General features: G+C 34.4%; 1 protein-coding gene across 13 annotated transcripts in view; it reads left to right on the forward strand.

Moving 5' to 3' along the window:
* The window catches only part of LOC105217992 (protein hu-li tai shao), a 79215-nt gene extending 55711 nt beyond the window's left edge, over positions 1–23504 (forward strand). For 6 of the 13 annotated variants that reach the window (XM_029043903.2, XM_029043901.2, XM_029043902.2 and 3 more), the window contains exon 12: positions 7128–13227. In XM_029043903.2, the coding sequence (XP_028899736.2) occupies positions 7128–12913 (5786 nt within the window). In that variant the 3' untranslated portion in view covers positions 12914–13227. Of the gene's footprint in view, positions 1–37; positions 625–4170; positions 4240–7127; positions 13228–16526; positions 18826–20218; positions 20287–23201 lie in introns of those variants that run through there. The other 7 variants (XM_011193305.3, XM_054233535.1, XM_054233534.1 and 4 more) reach the window with 7 other exon arrangements.
* Positions 23505–24288: the final 784 nt, after the last annotated feature.

Raw genomic sequence — 24288 nt, forward strand, 5'->3', positions numbered from 1 at the left:
ATTTGTTTTTAACTTTTGTTAACACATATTTTATTAGTTGTTAGAAAGAAAATATTACCCGTACTCGATAGCGTATCTGTCACATTTCTGTAGTGCGCAAGCAAATAATATTGCAAAAACTATTTAACAACTTATATTACATTGAAAATCTGAAAAACTATTTCCTCTATGCGCTAATAACTTAACTAAACTTATAAATTCTTATATTCTTTATTTTCATGAATTAAAAAAAAAATCTATTTTAAACTCATGTTTCGATTTGTTTGCAAACAGGCCCAACATGTTGTACGGCGTGTATAAAGTGATTTATTATTTTCTACTACTACCACTTCTGCTACTATTTCTACTACTTCTACTACTACTTCTTCTTCTGCTACTACTACTTCTTCTGCTACTACTACTTCTGCTCCTATTTAAACACCAAACAACTTTATACATACTTCGTACTACAGCCACTGCTGCTATTGCGACACAGTCTCTACTCTCCTCCTTTCAATACCGACACTTTTCATATTGCGAATTTCATTTGTTTCTAAATTTCTTTTTCAAAATTACTACCCAACATTTCTATTGGCACAAATTTTTTGTTAGTTTAAGTTTTGTGTGCAGCTGTAGTTGTTTTCTACGTAAACAAAATTACCGTTATGACAAAATTTTTGTAATTTATTCAGACGATTTGCGTTTTCGTTGGTGTAAGAATTTTTTAACATTTTTTTTTTGAATATTAAAAAAAAAACTTTGAATATTCCAAATTATTTACATAAAAAAAATATTTGAAAAAAAAATTAATAAATACTTTTTTTTAATTTTCCAAAAAAATTTTTTTTTTTTAATTTTCCCAAAAAAAATTTTTTTTTTAATTTTTCCAACTTTTTTTTTTTTAATTTTTTTAATTTAATTTAAAGTTTAGCAATAAAATAATTGGAACTCAAAATTTTCTTACGCGGTTTCATTTACAAAAAAAAAAACCTTTTTTGAATTTTCTAATTGAAATATTTTTAAAAATTATTTTTTTTTATTCTTCCAAAAAATTTTTTTTTTTAATTTTCCAATAATATATATTTTTTTTAATTTTCCAATAATATATTTTTTTTTTTAATTTTTCAAAAAATATTTTTTTTTTCCAAAAATTGTATCAATAAAAATAATTGGATCTCTAAATTTTGTTACACGGTTTAATTTCACTGATAATATACCTACGTTGAAAACATTTTATTATAATTTCTTAAATATTTTTCCGTTTCAAAATTTTCCTACGCATGTTATACGAATAAATTTGAATTTTTGAAAATTCGTTTAACTACATAAACCAAAATTTTTATCTTCTTCCTCTTCTATTCCCCACACCTGTTACATTTTGTAGCCAGCTCCAAGCAAAAGTGAATTGGTAAAATGAAAATTATACTAAAATAAAAAATTCGGAAATCGTACAATTTTTGTTTTGTAAAAAGAAACCATTTCCAGAAATTACAATAAAACATAAGAATTACAAAAATTTTGTAATTACCAAATTGAAATGGTGAAAATTTATTTAATGTAAACTAGAATTTTTTTATTATTTCCAACCAAATTCTACAAAGAAACAAAACAGAGAAGCTGCCCACCTGTGTCAGTGTAAATTTCGCGCTATTATACCGTTAGTCAGTGCAGTCAGTCCAATTAGTCTAGTCGGAAGTATTAGTTAAACGTTAGTTAGTCAATTAGTCTTTCAATTGGTAACTCAATTACATACATATGTGCGCACAGTCAGTGTAACGCGTGAAAGTTCAGGCAATGAGTCAGGTGAAACAACGAGTAGTCTGCCATCAGTACAGTCAGTGAACCCCCACATGCAATCAGTACCACCTTGCGTATGTGTGTGTATATGGCGCTGCTATAATTTATCGCTAGCTTTATATATAACTATTATCATCATCCACAACCACAACAACAACAACAACACGAACATCGTTAACGCGTACTACTACTACTACCACTACTGTAATGTTTTGTATTAGTTTTTCTACTACTAAATAAATAGTACAATAATTACCTAATATTTTCTGGCACAACGCAAAAAAAAAAAAAACAAAAAAAATAATAATAACACAATACAGCTCAACAACAAATATACGTTTGAATTTTAAACTGACAAAAATGTCGAAATATAAGCCACTGTACAGGCGCACCCTACTGAGGTGAGTTCAAACTCGAAGTTGAAACCAAAAACAAAAAAAATATTAAGTTTAACTTTCCACATTCGCTTAGTGAGTTTCGTAGGCGTTTAGTACATACAGTCATTATGCAAGTAAACAGCATTTTCAGCTAAAAAGTGTGGAAGAGTTAATAAGATTCAAATGAAATTTAAATTTTTTTTTTTTCAAATTCAATTTTCATGAATTAGTAATTTGTAGGTTAAGTCATATGTGCTTAAATTAGTTAAATATAGAATTTAACTGCTTTGGTTTCACATATTCGAAATAGATTAATTAAAAACAATTTGAAAAATAAAATTTAATATTTTTTAAATGAAATTTTGAGGTTACTTTTTTGAAATTACTGTTTAAGTAACAGAAATTAACTTCAAAGCGTATACAAACTAAATTTTTTTTTTTTAAATAATTTGAAAAATAAAATTTGTTTTCTTTTCTGTGAAATTTTGAGATTACTTTTTTTTTGAAATTTCTGCTCAGTAAGTTTTCCACACTTACAACTGAAGATGTTGCCATTTCATCATCATCATCTACCACAAATAGTGTCTCATTTATAAATAAATACCCTTAATGAACGAATTTTTTGTTAACCTCAAATCACACATTTATTTTTTCATTTTGCATACATAAGGATTATACTTTCACGCCACATACACAATAAATTGGTCGAAATTTTTCGCAGTTACACGCATACACATAATTCAACATGCTCACATTGCGTACTGTAAATTGCAAAAAAAAATAAATAAAATTATTAAAATAATTTCTAATTTGGTTGCATCTATTGCCAAGAAACGATAAAAAATATTATCGTTTAACTTCCTCCACTTATTTCATAACACAGTCTGTTTTTTGTTTTAACCCAATTTTATTTTCGAAAAAATTTTGCGTGTGCTCGTTATTTGTTGTTTTCCTAGCAGTGTAAATTTTTTTCTCCCTTTTACTAATGAAATTTCGTGTTAGTATATAAATCTAAAATTATTTTTAATTTTTAAATACATATTGTGGGCGCATATAAACTCATGCTTTTCTAATTAAAAAAGAATTATATTTTTTTTTGTGGCTGACTCTTTTTGTACGAATTGTTGTTGCTTTCAAAATTGCATTAAACTTTTCTCTTTTAATAATATTTACATGTATGCTGGGATTTTGAAATTTTTTGAAAAAAAAAAAAATATTTATATATACAAAATTTTTTTATATTTTATTTTTTGACAAAAAAAAAATGTTTACAATAAAATTTTATATTCTAGTTTTTTACAACACACTATTTTTTTCTGCTATCTATTAATATTAGTTTTAGGTTTATAGTCTTGATTTTTTTCCAACCGAAACCCGCTACTTTTTAGCTCGTTCGTTTAAACGTTTTTACATTGTTTTAGCTCAACTTTTAGTTGTTGTTTTTGTTTTTCTAATTTGTTAGCAATTTTTTTGTTTGTATTTAAATTTAGTTTAGTCGGCGCTGCAGCTGTTAGTTAACTTAGGTGCACAAACACCTCTTCTACGAAGCCTTTCGACATTTCTATCAAACTGTTTGCACATTTTAAATACAAAAATTAAAAATAATAATAAGAATTAAAAATTATATATGCAACTTGCACATTACAAATAGCAACGGCATGCGAATCATGCTTATTTTGTGCTCATCAGTGTACAAAAAAACAAATTTATTATCACAAAATAGTAAACATTTAGCGGAAACACTATATATATGCTAAGTATGCACTTTTTAATAAATATTAAACAGATTTTATAAAAAAAAAAATATTTAAAAAAATTAGCACAATAATAATAATAATCAACACCTACAAGCATATTTTCTATTTTATGACATATACATATCTATAAATTTATTTCTTATATTTTTATCTTCTATTTTTTATTTAACAAATTATTTTTTAAAATTTATCTAAAATACCAACAAAACAAAAACCGTTTTTAAAAATTACTTGCATATGTATTATGTGTATTCTTTTAGCAACTCTTAGTTTCTTAAATGGCGAACGTTCTCATACGGCTGTGAATCGCAAACCGCCTACGGGCCGAGGTAATGAAAATTTCTGTGCGTTTTCTTTAACCCAAATCGAGCACCACAAAAACGCTCGTACCTAATTTTGGTTGTAAAACACCCTAACCCCTCTGACAAATATATAGTGCATACCATATGTGGTGCAACAACAAATAATTCATTAATACAAAATCACCAATTCATCAATTTTACCTTACCACCAAACTTAACCGCTGCGTTTGTAAATACAACTCACTTGCGACAAACATTTACATGAAATTGTATTTCATGGTGGTGTATTAATAACCCTTAACCAACGTATTGTACAACAAATTATATACATATTTATTTTAAACCAAACATTTATGGTTAACTTTTGGTGTGCCGCCATTCCAACTCACTTTTGAACATACTGTACAAAAAATATAAATACTTACTCTTACAACTCACTTGAAATATTATAATTAAACTCTCTCCCTATCTATCCACTCTGCAACTAAACTGTGCTCTACATCAATTCTACACTGTATAATAAATATCTTAAAGACTAATTAATTGTATACAAAACTATAAGTTTTAATAAGTTATGTGCTGTAGCATTCTGACGTACTGTACTGTCATCTATATACTATTATATATACTTAGTTGATAAAATAGTTGAATTTGCCAAGCATGTTTATTAGCTGGTGAAGTGGCTGTTCTAATTGCACTAACCCTAGTAAATATTAAATATAAATTTAAAAATGTCTACTAAAATTTGTAAACAAATCCTTGTTTTAGCAGTCTTACTCTCTTTCCATAGTTCCCTATGTAGCACTGAGTAATTATTATATTTCTGAAATTAATTTTGTTGTACATATATTAGAAAAATTATTTTTTTATGTAAAAGATAGATTTGCTCTTTACCATTTGAGGGTGGGCCATGGTAATAACTGTGCGTTGGAGGAAAACTTCAATTTTAACTTTTATTTACATTTTTTTATGTTTATTTTTTATTAGTAAATTAATTTATGTTTGGAAAAATTTACAATACAAATTTTTGAAATGTTAATTAGAAATTCAAATGTTGGTGACCCTGTTGAAAACAATTATTTCGGCAATATCTTACAATAAATGTATTTTCTGAACATTGATAACATTATAATTTAAAATGGATTTAGTTTGGGTAAAATATCGCTTTGAAGAGAGAACAAATATTTTTAGAAATTATTATTTATATATATTTTTTTTAAATTACTAATTATAAGAAAAAATAAAAAAAATATATCCAATAATTTAATACATAAACTAACTTCGGGCATTAAATGAATTCCTGTGAAAGTACATTCGATGCCATTATGTATGGAACCCGATTTCGTTTGCTGAACCCTAATTTTCGACGGTTCAAGCATAAATCGGCCGATACTGCTGCAATTTCACGTTCGATTTCGTACGAAGTTTATCAATTGTCGTTGGCTTGTTGGCATATACCATAGATTTGACGTACTCCCACAGGAAATAGTCTAACGGCGTCAAATCGCACGACGTAGGCGGCCAATTGACTGGGACATTTCGTGAGATAACACGTCCACCAAACTAGGTTTTCCTATTGGAACCACTTATTTTCCAAGTCCATATCATTCAATTCGGGCCAAAAATATTCGGGTATCATTGAGCGGTAGCCCATTCACAACAACGTGCCGGTCTAGCTCTTCACGGAAGAAGTACGGCCCATAAACTGCTCCAAACCGTAATTTTTTGGGGATGCAATGGTGACTTCTAGAGTACGTGTGGATTGCTGTCTGACCAATAACGCATATTTTGCTTATTGTCGAAGCCATTCAGCCAGAAATGAGCCGACCATAAATGGGACGTAGCACTCTTAAAGTTGAGGCCACTGACACTGAATTTTGGTAGTAAATTTTAATAATTTCTACTTGTTGTTGGTTCGTAGGTCTCCCCATGATGAAATAGCAAACCTTACTGAAGAGAAATGTTAAAAGAGTGGGAAAAAATGTCGCGTCGTTTGCTGTCCCATATCTACTTTTGTAGCATCCCTATTGAAAAACCCTTTATATAGGATATGGAGGCTGGGGTAATTCTTATCGCCACCAAGCTACATTATATCCAATACTTTATGCTCACTTAATTTTGATAACATATCTCACATATTAATCGATATATGCAGAATAAAGCCCACCTCTTGTTGAAACCCCTAATATTAGGTATATGGGAGCTAGGGGAGTTTTTGGCACGGAAACAGATTAAAAGAAAAATATTCCCTTTGAAATTCTTTAAAACATAAGAAAGACCTCCACCGACATTTTCGGTAAAAAATTTTCCATTGGCACTGCGTCTTTATATTTGATATTTGGAGCTTTGAAAAGTTATTGTCTGATTTCGACAATTTGAATGAGCGATGCCACAACCCCAAGGTATGTTATTTGTACAACGTTTTAGTTCGATTTCTCCATTAGTTCTTGATTTATATATTAAACAATGGGGCAAAATGGAACGAATCAGATTGAATTCAAAATTGAAGTATGAATTTTACTGATTTCGCCAATTCTATTTACAATTTTCTTATCTACACAGGGTCACCATGAGTCTTTAATACATATGTAGATCAATAAATAATTTTTAAAGTTAAAAACTTAAATATTTTTGAAAACATACAATTAAATATCGGAATGTATATCAGAAGTAATATCTGTTTTACCATGGCAACTCCTAACTTCCTCAATCCTACATACACGTGAATTTATCACTCTTTAGAAAAAACAATTACTTCAAGTTCAACTGAACTTTCAAGTCTTATAAATACATACTATTGTATTATCTTCAATATTTGTATTTATTTACTTATGTAATATGGTACATATGTATATATTCCCCCTTTCTGCTTTAACCTTGCATTTACTATTTATCAACCCTCAACCGATTCTTAGCCGTAGAAAATGCTGATAATTTCATTGAAGAAGAGGGATATTCCAAGTCCAAGTTTGCGCCATATGAAAAGTTCGTGGAAATTGCGAATACATGCAAAAATTTGGCTTTAAACAGCAACCATCAAATTAGTAATATAAATAGCAACAGAAATAACAACAACAATCAGTTTGAAGATTTAAATGCGTTTAATATGAATATTGCCACAGCTGAGTCGAACGCACAGCATATTTATCAAGCCAACAAAGAGAATATCTTTTGCGGCATTAGCAATAACAACAACAGTATCAGCAATAGCAACATCAAACGCAATCCGGCGCTAATAGCCGAACTGAAGAAAGACACCCTCTTTCAGCGACAAAAGCACAAATTACAACCGCAAGATTATGAAATGTTAGATTGTACAAGTAGGCAGGTCCAACATAGTAGTCATACACCCAACAAGAGTAGTGTTAATGAAAAGCGTTTAGGCGGTCGCGTTGGTGACAGTGGCGGCGAGGCAGTTGCTACACACGGTCAAGAGTTTTTGGGGGGTGACATACAACAACGTATGCATATGGAGTCTGTAGGTTTTCGTCCCATACAACCGGTAGAACCGCGTCCCAATGCAGCCGACACCATAACCCAGCAACCGCATTTCTGCTACATCGGTCCCAATAATAATAGTAACAATAATGGCGTTGCTGCTGGCTGTGCGCACACTCAACACCCACATCACCACTGTGCTGCACACCAACACCAACGCCACCAGCATGCGGCGCCAACTGTCGGCATCGTTACTTTGCCGAATTTCGAACAGACTTTCGGACATTTGTTGGGTCGTCCAACGACAGACGTGTGTGCAGTGTACTACGCCAACTATGCGTCCGTCTACGAGCAGGTCTATGAGAAAGCGCATTATCATGCAGACGCCGCCAAAACCGTATCCGTGGTCACCACAACAACCGACACCGATGAAGCCGAGAATCCGTATAAGAAATCGCACGCCTGTTGCACGCCCGCTGTTTGCGATAGCATTTTTGAGTCGTTGCGCCGGCCGGCAGCGAATGACAACAATCTCATCTTCAATATACCATTCACTGTCGAATCGCCTGATACGACTAGCACATCGGCGAACACGCCGCGCAAAACCCGTTTCGATACGCCGCAAAAGCAAGCTGCTTGTGATTGCAAGCAAGTGCAAACGCAAACCCTAACCAGTCCGTATCGCACATTGTCGCACTTCGGCTTCAATTCACCACAACGCGATCCGCAGCCCGATCACAAGCATATCCCATGTGCCAAAGAGCAAAAGAAATATGTGCCGTTACGCAAATCCATCTCTTACGAGGAGATCTTCTCGTCGCCGCGTTATGTCGATCTTTGCGAGTACTGTTTTGAGAAGATCGTACGTTTAAAGCCCGAGGTGGCACAACAAACACAAATGCGTCTGCGTAATCTATGCGATTACAATGGTACGGGTGGTGGCGTAACTGGACGTGTGCCCGGCGGCACTTGTCCAGGTATTATGTATCAGTCCGGTTCCGATGGCATGGCGTACGATTATGTTGAGTATGCCAGCTCAGACACTACGGAGGAAACGTTACCGCCATTCTCCTCACAACTTGAGCCGGTGCTAGAAGTGGTGGAGGAAGTAGAGCCGGATAGCAATGAAGATGCACATGGAACTATGAAAGCCTTGCCGCCGCCAACGCATACGCAGAGACTAAATCGTACTTCGTCCAACTCTAGCTTCATTGAGAAGATTATGCGTTTAAACTATTCCGAAGAGTCGGCGGATTGGAGTTATGCGCATACGCCACATAAGGTCGCCAGCAGCACTAATCTCACATTGGAGCTGGAGCGAGCCATAATGGAGGATAGCCAAAAGCAACAGCAACAACAACATATGAGTAAAGATTGCACGCCAGCTTTGGAGACAAAGCACAACAATACCGAGCGTGAATCCGAAGTAGATAAAGATAATGTGGAGAACGCCATGACACCTTATGTCAATGTAGAAGAATCGTCAGAGCCACAAGACTCGAATACTGGCGATAGGCGTCGTATATCCGTTACAGAAATTTGGGAGTTCATGCAGTGGCCCGATGAGGCTGACACAACACAGGGGGATGCTACAGAACAGTGCTTCGACAGTGGGACTGCACACCAAAATCCAAATAAGGGCGCTATTTGTTTATACTATGAAAATGCGCGCGAACGTATGATGCACGACAATGCATCAAACGAACATGCTGATCCAATTACGGATGGTACACCGCACAACAATGATGCACATAATGCATCCGGCACAACATCTGATAATTCGGATAATCAGGAACGACGGCGTTCACTGATGACGCGTGAGGAGCGCAGTCGTCGCAAGCTTGTCTTTCAGGAACTCTGGGAAGATCATATCTTCTTTCTCGACGGTAAGGAGTTGAATTCATTGAGCGACACTGAGTCGGCCATTGATGGACAACAACAAGAGCGAGGCATGGCAAGTGCGCGCACAATTGAGGATGCGACTGCAAACGATGACGTTGATAACAGTAATATTGAGGCTGAAAAAGTAGATGCGACTGCACCAACAGATAAAGAGAGCACAAAATACGACGTGGTAATGGCTTTGCCGCAGGACACACCGAAACTTGTCGAGGCAGAAGTCTTTAATAGCCGTAGCGTGATTATGAGGAATTGTCCAAGTGGCACTGTCATGCGTATGGCGGAAGATTATGAGGATTTAAATAAGAGTACGAAATCGGAGACGCTAATGAAATTGCAGAAGACAGAAATCCGACGATTTTCAATACACGACTTGGCACACGCTCGTAAAGAATATGAAGCAACGGAAAATCAGGCGGCTTTAATGCTGACAACGCACACTTTTGGGGATAAAACTCAATATGTATGTGAAAAGCAAACCGATCAAAACTATTATGTAAAGAGCCTGAGTCCCACAACAACCGAGACACTGCCGACGCCGCAAACTTCGAGCCTAACCATAACAGCTGAGACTGTTAATGATTTTAAAGAAGCTGTAAGCAGCGAGGTCACAATAGTGGAAACAGAAATGTATAAAACACACTTTGATAAACAAGCATTAGAGAAGACAAAGACCAAGGAGTTGAAATTAGTCAAAGTAAAACCAGCGAAAACTTCACGCACCAAACGTATTTCGCCGGACTTAGTCCGTAGAGGAGCAACTCAACGCGCTTCGACCCCAACCCCCTCATTAAAGAAACCCAAGTGCCGTAGACTCTCAGCGCCACAGCCCGAAACCATCATATTTGAAACGAAACTTAATATGCCAAAGAATGTGGCAGTGTCATGCGGCATGAGCATAGCCGGCTGCGATGACAAACAATCAGCACACACTTACAATGTCAATACCTCGCAGGAGCGTTGGTTTTTTCGTGAAGATCAGTTGGACGAAATTGCTGCTGACGCTGCTGCTGGTCGAATGTATAGGGAAATTGGCGAAGCTGCTACCACTATAATTGAGAAGAACGTAGAAGAAAAGCAGGTAATGCATAGTAAAGTTCCATGTAACAAAAACAACCATAACGAAGGCGTTGTAGAGCTGGAAGTAGCTAAAATCTTGATCAATGAGCTAAAGGCACCAATAATGGAGCGTGCAAAAGCTGGAATGGCATTACCAACCGATGACCAGAAAACCAAGTCCGATCACAATACTAATACTGGCACACGAAACATACCGAATGTTACGCGTGTCGCACGACTAACTGCCGAGGCATTGCAGGAGGCTTCAAGTAAAGTGTATACAGCGCCCAGAACAACAAAACGTCCACGAAGAAAGACAAATGTGCTGTGCAAAACGTCGAGCAACGAAGCCTCGACATCCATACAAGCAGCAGCACAACGTACAGCGACAGAGTTGAAGTCCTTGTACGAACCCAAGTTCGAGGAATATGCGCTCTTCAAGCAAAACATACATTCGCCAACTTCACCGACACTTAGCGCCGAGCGCAATGCCGATGCCGATGCCGAAGACCATGTGCGACTATTTGATAAGGATGATATGGAGTTTGGAGAGCTTTTGGAATCCGACGAACATGAGGATCTCACTAAATTGAACGAAGAGTACGAGGAACTACTGTTGAACGTTGAAAATTTGCAATTGCAAACACAAAAACATCCACGGCAGCGTGGCGGCGAAGCGGATTATGCGAACAACGATGTTGATGACGACGACCTAGACGAATCAGAGAGCCACTTCAATGCAATGGAACGTACAATATTGCGAAAAATCAAGGAGAACCAGCTGAAAGAGAGCGATGAGATTTTCGATAAAATTGAAACGGCTATACGCAATAAAATGACGCCTGCACAGATCGAGCAGTTGGTCAAAGAGCAGTCACTAAATATGACCGAACCTGAAGCTGATAAGACGCAAAGTTCACACAGCACTTTCACGGCATCCACATCAGATTCCAGATTTTTGTCTGCACGCACCACTTTGGGAGAGTCGGGTGGTGATAGCATAGTGCGAGAAGTGGCTCTAGAAGATACGGCTTCAAGCATTTTGGAGCGCATAAGTGCCAGTAATGCTGAGGAAGTTATTGCTTACAGACGTCAAGCGAGCAGCGTTGGCGAAAGTTCGTTGCGTACGCACACGTCTTCGCTGAATTTAAGACGTTCGCGGTCACTAACACCGTCCACTGGCAATTGCGAGCTCTCACCACCACCACCGAAGCTCAACAAGACAACAACACCGCCACAGGAGGAGCGTCGGGCATCAAGCGCACGCGCTTCCACAATTGTGGCTTCTGGCGGCTGTAAACCGAAGACGGGGGCACGCACCTCAAGCAGATGGCCACGTGTCTGCAGTTCCACGCCGGAATTAAAGTCAACAAAACGCAATTTCATATTGGAAAATATACGCAATGCGTCCATACCGCGGCATGCTAACAGTGGCAGCAGCAGCAGTGAAGCTCGTGGTAGCTGTGTTAAACGCTTACAGGGCAATGCACAGGCCATATTCTGCAAGAATCCTTTCGGACCGCTGAGCGCCAAGAGCAATAGCGGCAAAGTGCTATTCACCAGCGTGTCCAATAGCAGTTTGACCAGCTCGACTGCGTCCTCCAGTCGTACAGTGGTGAAGAGCAGTAGCCAGACTAGCAAAGAGTTGAGTCCACGCAATTCCTCAACCGGCGTCTACACGTTCCAATCGAAATTGGTGCGCGGTTCGCCACGTTTCTGGGTGAGTCTTACACAACCCAGCGTTAAGAAGTTGCAAGCGCAAAGGCGACGCAGACGTTCACAACATCGCACGTTTCGTGTGGAGCCCAATGACTCCACGGGCAGTTTACGCGAGCACACTGAGTTGCGTGACAATGAAGAGGACGAAAGTTGGGAAGAGGAGCATAAGTTAGTGGCATGTGAAGCGGCGGAAATCGCAACTAATAAAGTTGACGCACAGCAAGACACAACGGTTGACGCGGCACATGGAGTTATGAGCGTAGCTGTTGGCACATGTACACAAGAAGTCATTGATGATGGTTCCGAATCGGCCGTTGCTGGTGCATGTGGTGTTCGGCATGAACTCGACGCGCTCGACGAACAAATACAGCAATTGCAACCGCGCTTAGACAATTACAAGCGTAAAATGCGCGATTTAGGTGATCACGTGGCCAAGTGCACACGGCACATGGACGATTGCATTGCGGTGCAGGGGGATATTGTGGAGGAGCGACGTCAATTGCGCGAACAAATGACGTTGCAGCAATATGCGGAGCATGTGATGTGTCAGGTGCACACATACTCCATTTCGGAGACGGAGGACTAATGTGTGTGGCTTGTAGGGACTGAACGGGTATGGGGGTATTATTTTTTTATGTAGGTGGGTTTTAAGCATTACTTTTATAGTTATATATATATTTTTTTGCGTTTTTTGTTTTTTTTATAATTCGCAAAATTTGAGAATTTAAATAACGTCCTAAGTATAATAGGTTTGTTTAAATTTTCAAATTTTTCAGTTTGAAAATATAATTAATTTGCAAAAGAAAAGAAAAATAATAATTCTGAATGGTTTTAAAGAATAACTTGATAAAAACTAAAATGTTGATAAACTTTATATTTTCGGCGATTTCGGTATTATTTGCACTGTCATTTATGGAAAATAATTAAAAATATACTTTTTTGTTTGCAAATATTTAAGATAAAATTAGATTAAAAAAACATTGGATTTAAAATTTTTTTTTTCGAAGTATTAACAGCATTTAGTATGCAACTTTTTAAAATAAATAAAACTAAAAACTCAAAATTTGTATCCAAAATTTTAATTAAACGGTAGAATTTCAAATAATTTTAAAAAAGCTACTTGGAATTTATAAACAAATTTAATTTAATTTTAATTTTGGCTACATAAATTTTATTTTTTTTTTTGAAAATTTAAAACTTTATATGAATGAATTTTAAATATTAAATTTGTTAACATTACATTCAACATTATATTTATTTTATATTTTAATTTTGGTCACATAAATTGTAAAATTTTCCAAAATTCAAAAGTATGTCTATAAATGGAATTTAAATATTAAATTTTACAATTTTTTCAATTAACTTATAATTATTATATAAATATGAAATAAATTAAACAAATTTATGAAAAATTTGATTTTTTCTTGTTTACTAACTTTTTATTTAAAAAATTACTATATCAAAACAATAATAATAAAACAATAATAATAATAATGTATAATATTTTCCTTTGAATTACTTTAATTTTTTTTTTTAATTTCGATAGTTGTCAGTTTGAATTTACAAATCAAAAACCAAAATCATTTACTACGAATGTATGTATGGACATTTTTTTACAACAAAACTGAAATAAATTTCAGAATTAAATAGATTAAAACTTTTAGTTACAAAATATAGCTAAATACCTCTCAAACTATTACCCACACCGCCAAATGTCACCAACGCTGCCGCTAAACTGCATTGTACGCTCTTTCTAAAATTACTTTTCTTTTTTTCAAGAAATTTAAACAAATTTATCTTTCCAATATTATCTTTACGGATTTTTAGTTTTGTTATCAACAAAATCTTATTATACCAACTGCTGGATTATTATAAAAAAATATATTTTTCTGTTTTGTTTTGTTCGCTCAACTCCGTTATTTAATAATATTAACCGTTTTAATCATAAAACACTGAAATTTTTATATACGCTTAAAAATTGCAAATCTAAAATACACACGATTTTTATTTATTTTTATATATAATCAACAATGCACTACTAAATTTGTAACAATTATAAATTCGACAGAAAATATTATAATATTTGTAAAATGGAATTATTTAACTGTTGTTTTTTATATTTAATCTCTGTATAAATATTGCATATTGCGCACATATCGCATTTGTTTTATCGGCTTTGGTTTACTTGATTACTACATACATATAGACATATGTACATAACCTATATATGCATATAATGCACTCATATTCGTAATTGTAACAAAAAGTAAATATATTAGACCAAATGGAAATTTACGTTGTCATCAATTTCATGTATTCTTTAACTCATCGCCATGTTTTATGTGTAAATATATGTGAATAATTGTTTGTGCAGCAACATTAATTCTTGCTTGTATGTATTTTTTTCACTAATTATTTAATTTTGGTGTGGAACTAACTATTTGATTTGCATAAATAAAATATAGAAATTATTTATTTATATTTTTCTTTTCATATTCATTAAAAATATGATTACTTTTTGCATTGTAATAAAATGGACTTATAATAAATAATATACGATTTTCAATAACTTAACTAAATATGTATATTTCTATTTTTTTTTTATAATTTAAGTCTATTTCATAGTTTGTTGTTAAGGTATTAAGTTTTAAATTAAAAAAATCCTCGGTTATAAAAAATAACTTATTATAAAAAAATACTTGCTTTAAAGGATAAGAAATTAATAATAAGGCACAATCTCGAGCTTAAGATTTGGTGTTTGTGCGTAAATGTCAAGTGTTTAAGAAACTCTAAGAAGAAGTATACTGACTTTGACTTTTAATTTGCACTTTGTTAAAGTCCTAAAATAGGTAAAATTAAGATTAGGTTTTCTTTCAAAACACAATTTATTCCTCATAAACACCAATAAAAGCGGTACTTAACACGAGTTAATTTATAATTTCTCGCTGGGTAATCAAAGTAATACATAAAATCGAGTTTAAGTATTGGTGTTTAAGAAATATGTATATTTCCAAACCAATGTTTAACTTAAATCGCCAAAATAACCCCTAATTTCGAGTTGTAAGTTTTGGTATTTATGAAATATGTATACAGACAAATTTTGAACGCAAATCACGAAAATAACACATAAACTCGAATTTAAGTATTGGTGTTTATGAACAACTCCCAAGTGTTTAAGAAATTACAACCTTCATTTGACTCTTTATGTGTACATTTTAAGGAATTATTAAAATAGTACAGCCAAATTTCTTGTAAAATTCATTAAATCTTCAAAAACACCAAAACGGAGTGGTGTTTGAGAGTCGTTAAAATTTTTAAAATTTTCTTTTTAGTTTAAATATTTAAAAATTTTATATTATTAATAAACTCGTGTTTAAAGCTAAATATCAAATTGACACCTAAACTCGAGTTTTGGGCACAATGTCATTGTACTCATTATATTTACAAGTTAAATTTGAATTTAGTGAATTTAAGTAGATTAAAAATCGATGAGAAGTTTACTTAACCTAAAAAGTATGTCAACCATATGAAAATTATCACTATTATATAATAGTGTTATAAGGTGCTGAGATACTACTGTAATTATGAATATTATTCTGGATATCTTCTTTTGAAGTGTTATGAATTGACCATCAAAAATTATTAAAAAAAAATTAGGAGAAGACCTGACCTTTACAACCTGCAATGCAATTTTTCGACTGGCCATAAGTTACGCAATAATAAAGTTATTGTCTGCCGAGACATTAATAACGCAGAGAAAGTAGCTTTAGGTATATAGGCCCGTATATGCCAGGACATTCATTTAACCCAACTCAGCATTTTAATTCATTCTGCGTCCTTACTGGTCGACGTTCCTTATGTATCGATAAACATATTTATTATTAAATATATATGTATAATTGTATAATATGTAAACAATATATTTATATATAGTTTAAATACCATACTCTGCAAAGCATAAGGCAGATCTTCCAAAATTATGTAGACAACTGAAACTAACCTACAAAAAAACTTGAAAAATATTTAAACTGTAATTTATATTTGTTACTTGTCAACTTGTCAGTCACCTCGTTTCGTCTTCGTATATATACGTCCGTCTTCGTTTGCCCACAAGTGTTGTGAGTGCGCGTCTATAGTAGAATGTTTTGGATGTTTTGCCTATTGTGTCTTACATATCCAAATACATTTCTCCATTACAGCTACATACCAACAACAAATTCATTTATCACTTACAACAAACATAAAAATTTCAAAAAATCAAATTCATCAATCATATAAGACACTTTACAAAATTGAAGCTTTCCATAATTTCATCAATCTGGCAGCAATTGCTAAAAAATATGCTTTTCTATACAAGCCGAATCCCATCAATTTGAGTAAAATATATTCGCGACAACATTTGCTCGTCTTCAATGTTTGGATGATACATAAAATTGAAATATTTCCGCATTACACATATCCCCTACCGGATGGCGTGGTGAAGCTTAAAGCAAACCACTCGAACAACTTGGTTCAAACTGAGCGAGAGAGTGAGCTTGCAAACGCCGAACACAATAGATTCGCAGTCGATGAGGACTCCACCGCTCACTTGACATCGCTCTCATCTTCGCCGCCCGTGCACATCAACTCTGTGCAGCCCTATCGCACGTGCTCACATTATGGCTTCAATTACCCGTTGACCTATCAACCGCACATCACCATACATCCAGCTCACTTGCTCACCGCCGTGCAGTTGCAGCGTGAAAAGGTAATCGCTTTCATTAAATCGACCGCTTTGAGTTTAAATACTGGTTATTTACAACAACAACAACAACGCGAACTTAACTCAATTCGGCAGCCGCGTGCGCCTCGTCTGAAATCCTGCGAAGCGCTACCCTCAGCCGATAATGTCAGTAAAGAAGTGAAGAAACACAGCGACAACACCCACAACAACGATTCGAATGGTTCATATATTTCTGTGAAAGAAATAAAATTGGAGCCTACTAAACGTCGGCGTCGCATCAGCAAGGTGTTGAGTGATCGTGGTTGTGAGAGTGAGTGCACAACCGGTGGCGTACAGCAGCTATCCGAACATGAACGCGAACTGCATACGCCACAACTAACACACGCGCACTCACTCTCCGAGCAGTTCTCATCGTTGCTCTCCATCGGTGGCACCTCTTATCCAGCCGGTTCGCATAGTCATACCGCCGAGCTAGTGCACTACCACGATGAGGAGGAGGGGTTAGAAGAGGGTGTGGAAGAGTCGCATCTTCATCATGAAAGCGACGGCTTACACCAGAAACATTATGATGATGATTCAGCTGATAATTATAGCACGGTATTTGCGCGTACTGCCACGCCCACCAACCAACGCACTACGTATTTTCTGCGGGATTTTCTACCCGCACACGCGCAGACACATGATATGCCCGAACACAAACCAGAATCGGAGCAGGAATTACATCAGACAGATGTCAAGTTGGCGACATCCACACCGAAAGTGCGCAAATTACTGAACTCGTGCGATGATGATGAAGCCGATGATTCGCACTTGTATGCCCATCACTCACACAAGCAAATCAAATTGACTTTGAATTCAAATGCTGCTGCGCAGTCTGCTGCACTAAAACGTCACACGGCGCATGCTACGGAGGAGACCGCCACCGCCGCCGCCGCGGCCATAAGCATTGGTGTACCGCATGAACGTTACCGACATATCAACGCTTCGCTGTCCGAAGCCGGTTCATCGTCAGCGGCTTCATCATTGCGTTCGCTCGAGATACACATCAATATTAATGTGAAGAACTCGGATTGTGCGCGCACGCTGCAAACGCATGAGTCGGAATTCCGTCGCAAATTGGAACGTATTATAAATGAGGAAATCAATGTGATTGCGCAGCAATTGAGCGTCGGCGCACAGCAACACTCGGTCGATATCAACAATTTGCATTTAGAGCACGGTGGCTCACTACTCGATACGTCATCACACGGCGTCAGCGCGCGTCAACTCTTCCAACAAACCGCTCACTTGGAGACTTTGAACGATTTACGCTTAGCTGGTACGCTAGCTGCTGGGCAGCAGCGCAAGTCAGCGAGATTGACGCAAGCGCCGGCACAATCAACACCTCATACACACAGCAACTCATCTCACCACTCAACGGACACCTCCACCTGCTATGTGGGTGGCGCTGCCACTAAAGCGGATGAACCGCTGTCACCACAACAACGCGAGGTGATCGCCATGCTCGAGCAGGAGTTGGAGAGTCTTTTGAATGGCATCATTTGCGCCAATGCGCTGCACAATCACGCGGTCATGTGTGACTGCAAGATGAAGGTGGCGCAGATCTCAAAAGAGTTGCGTACCTCCTTGAGTGCCGGCAAGTAAGCGGCCCATGTATTTTCTTTTCATACTACGTTATTGAAATGTATATATTTATTTAAAAAAAAAATATTTGAATTTTTTTAGGTTAACCTTGTGTATAAATGCAAAGTGAAGTATGTAATGAAAATATGTATTACATAATAAGTTGTATTATTATTTTTCAAAATTAATTGAAAAATAGCTAATTTCCTGTTTAAAATACTCTTCTACATATCTAATATGTTGTATAAAAGAAGAAAATCTGTTTATATATTTTTTTCCTAATAAAGAATTACGTTTTTGTTATTTATTTTTATTAGAAAGTTTTTTTCGAAATTAGAAAGTTTTAGTAAAAAAAACTATAAAGTGTGGACAAATTTTGGAACGTTTTATTTTATTTAAAATATAAATTTATAAAGGTTTTTTTATATTAATAATTATAGGTTATAGTTACTAAAAAATCCATTGAGATCATAAGGTTTTCAAAAATAGCTCAAGATATAAGGGTAATAATTTCACGTTCCACTTGACCTGCAACGAAATTAAGAGTTTACTGACTGTCAGATTTAAGTAATCAACGACATCTGATTTCAATCGGTTTAAAAATAGTATTGTGTCAGTTGGCTAGCCAGGCTCGGGATCCCAAATTAATTTGTTACATTATGATGCATTTTGGAGAAATACAACCGGTGAATGATTGTTTGTATGCAAGTATTAAGTGATAAATTAATTTAAGCTACAATATATACTAATTTTTAAGCAGTTTAAGCTGTGGAAACAAGAAGTCTACAAATTGAGCATGCAAGAGCTCAACTAGTCTAGTTAAGAATTATACAAATTACGCATAATTTTATGTAAGTGAAGCACTAAACTAACTGGAACAGAGGTAAACATGATTTTATAATTTTATTTTCTTAAATATATTTCTATTATTTATATTTTTAAAATAGTTTAGAAGTAGTAATAAAAATAGTTATAAATTGCATGCTTTTTAAAGAAAAATATATATTATATTAGAGAAGCAAAAAGTATTACGATAAAATTAATTTTCTATCGCTACATAAGAATATGTACAAATATTATTTAAATGTTTTTTTTAAACTTATATTTAATTGCATGCATGTTTAAGTAGCTTAGTTTGTGTAAACGCTGTATATATGTACATATAACAAAATTATTGTAACAAACAACAAATTAACCCAACAAAAATCATATACACACTTTAAAAAAATTTATGCAATATTGCCACACATTTCTCAACATTCAACACAGCAATCACATGCCATTTAACAAACGCATGTACTACAAACACATATTCATTTTGTACACATTTACATACACATCTACCCAGAAGCTCATTTCACTCCTTTTCTATGTCACATTTGCTTCAGTTTTGTGTATAATTAGTATTTGTGCATTAGTTGTTTGCCATCAGCAGCCTTCATTTGCGTAAAATCGATTTGTTTTCTTTTCAATATTGATTTTGAAATATATATTTTTTGAAATGCTCCATTATTAATATTAACTTTGCAATTGCAATTATTTCAGGTGAGAATGTACAAAATGGCGATCACTCCGAGGCTCATTTGAGCACATTTTCACAAAGCAGTAAAGAGGTAAGTGAAATGCAATTTTATTGTTTATTGTTTTTTGTTGTATTTGTTTTGTAAATAACGTTATTTGGTAATTCATATGTTCTATATACATACATATCTTAAAAAGCTTTGATCATAAAAATTTTGCAAAACTATGGTCGAATAAAATGAAAATATACACGGTTGAGGAAGTCTAAAATTAAGGCACGATTGTAACGGTTTTAATGAATAAACCGCTATTCAAAATCAGCGACTTTTGAGCCAATACAAATTTCCCACGAATTAATTGAAGTATATTTCTAGTTTTCATGATTCCTTCGTTTCATTCGCGTACGCCGCAATGTATATTTGAGTATTTGGAAACTGAATAGTCTAAGAGCTAGCAACGTTTTTGAGCAAGAATTTCAGGTAGGCCAGTTTTTAGATATGTTATCTCTCTCACTCCCCCGGACATCATACAGGCTATCTGGCTGGCGGTAGCGGTTGCGTTCATCAGTGCGCATCGTATGTACCTATACAGGTAAAATATTATAATTTCAAATCATTTTAAGAAGTTTTTTTTTAATATTTTTATTAAACAATTCTCAACAAAAACTTATTATTGCCAGATATTTTTGATGTTGTTTAAACGGTGCCAAACGCCTATTTTTTATTAAACGACAACAGCTGCTTGTAGTCAATAAAAATTATTTCAAACAAGTAAGGAAAGGCTAAGTTCGGGTGCAACCGAACATTTTATACTCTCGCAATTTATTGAAGAAATTTAACCAATACATACATATGTATATGCGGAATAAAGCTCACCGTATTTTTGAAAAACCTACAATGAGGTATATGGAAATGTTATGACCCGATTTTAATAATTTTTGGAACAGAGACACACTATTAGAAGAAAACAATTTCCTCTGAATTAAATTGAGATATCTGAGAGATTTACCCATATTTTCGGTTAAAATTTATCCTTAGGCGCTGAGTTCAACATGTTCGATATCTGGGGCCTTGAAAAGTTATGGTCCGTTTTCGACAATTTTTTCACAAGTGAAGCCAAAGATAATATGCACTATTTGTGTAAAGTTTTATTCCGTTATCTTCATTGATTCTTTATGTTTACATTATAAAGTTAAGGAATAAGATGGATTTCAAAATTGAGTTATAAGGAAAGTAATAATGGGTGTGAACCGATTTCGCCCATTTTTTGTCAGTGTTATCAGGGTGTCAAGAAAATATATACCGAATTTCCTTCGAATTGGTCGAGTGGTTCCTGAGATATGGTTTTTGACCCATAAGTGGGCGATGCCACGCCCATTTTCCATTTTGTAAAAAAAATCTGAGTACAGCTCCCTTCTGCTATTTCTTCTGCAAAATTTAGTGTTTCTGACGTTTTTCGTTAGTTAATTAACCCACTTTTAGTAATTTTCAACCTAACCTAGGCGTTTGGCACCGTTTAAACAACATCAAAAATATCTGGCAATAATAAGTTTTTGTTGAGAATTGTTTAATAAAAATATTAAAAAAAAAAACTTCTTAAAATCATTTGAAATTATAATATTTTACCTGTATAGGTACGATGCGCACTGATGAACGCAACCGCTACCGCCAGCCAGATAGCCTGTATGATGTCCGGGGGATTGAGAGAGATAGCATATCTAAAAACTAGCCTACCTGAAATTCTTGTTTTTTTTGACGTTGCTAGCTCTCGTACTAGAAGTGCTTGCAGGCAGACCATATCTCGGTTTCATCGCTTCAGCTGCGTTTACTTTGTAGATTCAGTCAAGATCTAATTATATGCATATACAGTAGAATACCGATTATCCGGATCAAATAAAACCAAGGGTATTCCGGATAATCGATTTCAAAGCAAATCAAACAATATTTTAATTTTAATAAATTTTAATTTTACACCCGTCGTTTACATAATACGATATATAAAACACGAGCTATAACAATAATTAAATATATAATACTACCTAAGTAATTTAGAATTTTGGTTGAAAATAACTTGTAATTGATCTTTGACGTAATGAATCACATATTTTCATTTCGGTCATGTCTATTCAAATCGTCAATGATTTCTTCATCAGTATATATTTTAAATCCAGAGTCTACATTATCGCAGTTCAGCCACTCTTTCATAGAGCCGAGACGAATGCGTTCGAATAATCGATGTTCATATAATCGGAATTCTGCTGTATTCCCATTGTTTCTAGATGAAACATAGAGATCGCACCATAAACAAAACATCTCTATAACTGCTTTAGTAGTACTTATCTTAACTAAAGTACTACAAGTTCCATGAAATTTCGCCAATTATTCTCAAGTTATTTATTTACAAAGCGACGTTTCTTCCGCTATTTTGTATGATTTGAACATGTAGGCCTCAAAATGTATGCGTCACAATGGGCCTCCCAAAGGCCTAGGTGCGTCGACAGACAACCACGAAACCTAACCATAACCTAACCTAACAGCTGGCAAACCCCTCATTTTGTACTTGTACCTATTACAAATTTGTTCACACCAGGATCGCTTTCATCTGAAATTCCATTTTATAAGTTGATGAAATTTCTCCGAAACTCCGTGGAATCTTTATCCAGATGTGAAATAAAATATATTAAACTATTCAAGTACCGGGATCTTTTTTATAACGTATACTATTATATTCATTCAAACCAAAAATAAATTTAGTCCTATCCGAGCGCTCATTTCATTTCGCAATAGTTTCTCAATATCATTTCCGATTACTACATTTGAATGTCATTATACGATTTCATCCATTATTTTATGTTGTGTTGTGTTGAAAATAACCAAAATACCTCCCAACGTCAACAACACATTCATCAATGCAACTCTGCTTCATTGTGGGTGTGTTCGTGTGTTTATGCATGTTTTACTTACTAACACAGCTACAAACGATATTCTCATTGCAAATTTCTATTACGGTTCCAGGATGTGTCCACGGATGGTTCGCCCAAGAAAGACAAGAAGAAGAAGAAGGGTCTTAGGACACCATCGTTCTTGAAGAAGAAGAAGGAGAAGAAGAAGGCCGAAGCTTAAATTGAAAACGAGCAACTATTAAAGGCAGCATAAACAGAAATAAGAAAAATAAGAAACAAAAAGTAAATAAAAAACGAAAGCAACTAAATTAATGCAGCTACGTAAAAAAGAGTGTGGATGAAGTAAGGACGAAGCAATGATGCGAGTATAAACGAGCCGTTTATACATACAATATATAAGGAAATAAGGATATAAAAGCAAAACATGATAATAAACAGAAAAGAAAATCTATAAATTATTTAAGCAAATATCAACCGCAACAAGAGCGAACAATTGCATTTGAAACAAAACAAACGAGCAACAACAAGGAAAACGATTTAGCAGCAAAAGCATGCAACAGTTGATGCACGAAAAACCAGCGAACATTTAACAACATACATACTTATTATATAACGGTAATGCAAATAATAAATTAAAATAAATTTAAGCGAAAAAGCGATAATGGGGCAATGCCGGCAGCAAAAGTAACAAACCAGAGCATAATTAAGAAATTAATTACACAACAATAACAACAAATTTTATTAATTGAGGCAACTTGAAAATTTATTAATGGCAGGACAATGCAGCGCAGCTCTTTAATTATATATATAAATACAAAACAAATACAATTATATATTATATTTAAGAACAACAGTAAAAACAAAACACAACAAATGTAATGCATAAATTATAAATTTTCACATATATATGACAAAAAACAACAGCAACAACAAACATGATGATAATTATTTTTATGAATGCAAACAAACAAAACAAAAATAAAATATGCGTATTAAATAAATAAAAACAACAACAAAAACATATTTAGAACACAACACCTTTTTTATAATAAATAAATATATATATACATACGTTTATATATGAAAACATAAATGGCGTAGAAATTTAGATTTATAACAAAGTGAGAAAATATAGAAACATGTGTCAGGTAGGAGGACAAGAGTAAATTAAATAAAAATTCTGTGTTTATAG

Source organism: Zeugodacus cucurbitae, chromosome 6 (genome assembly GCF_028554725.1).
Source record: "Zeugodacus cucurbitae isolate PBARC_wt_2022May chromosome 6, idZeuCucr1.2, whole genome shotgun sequence".
Classification (NCBI taxonomy): domain Eukaryota; kingdom Metazoa; phylum Arthropoda; class Insecta; order Diptera; family Tephritidae; genus Zeugodacus; species Zeugodacus cucurbitae.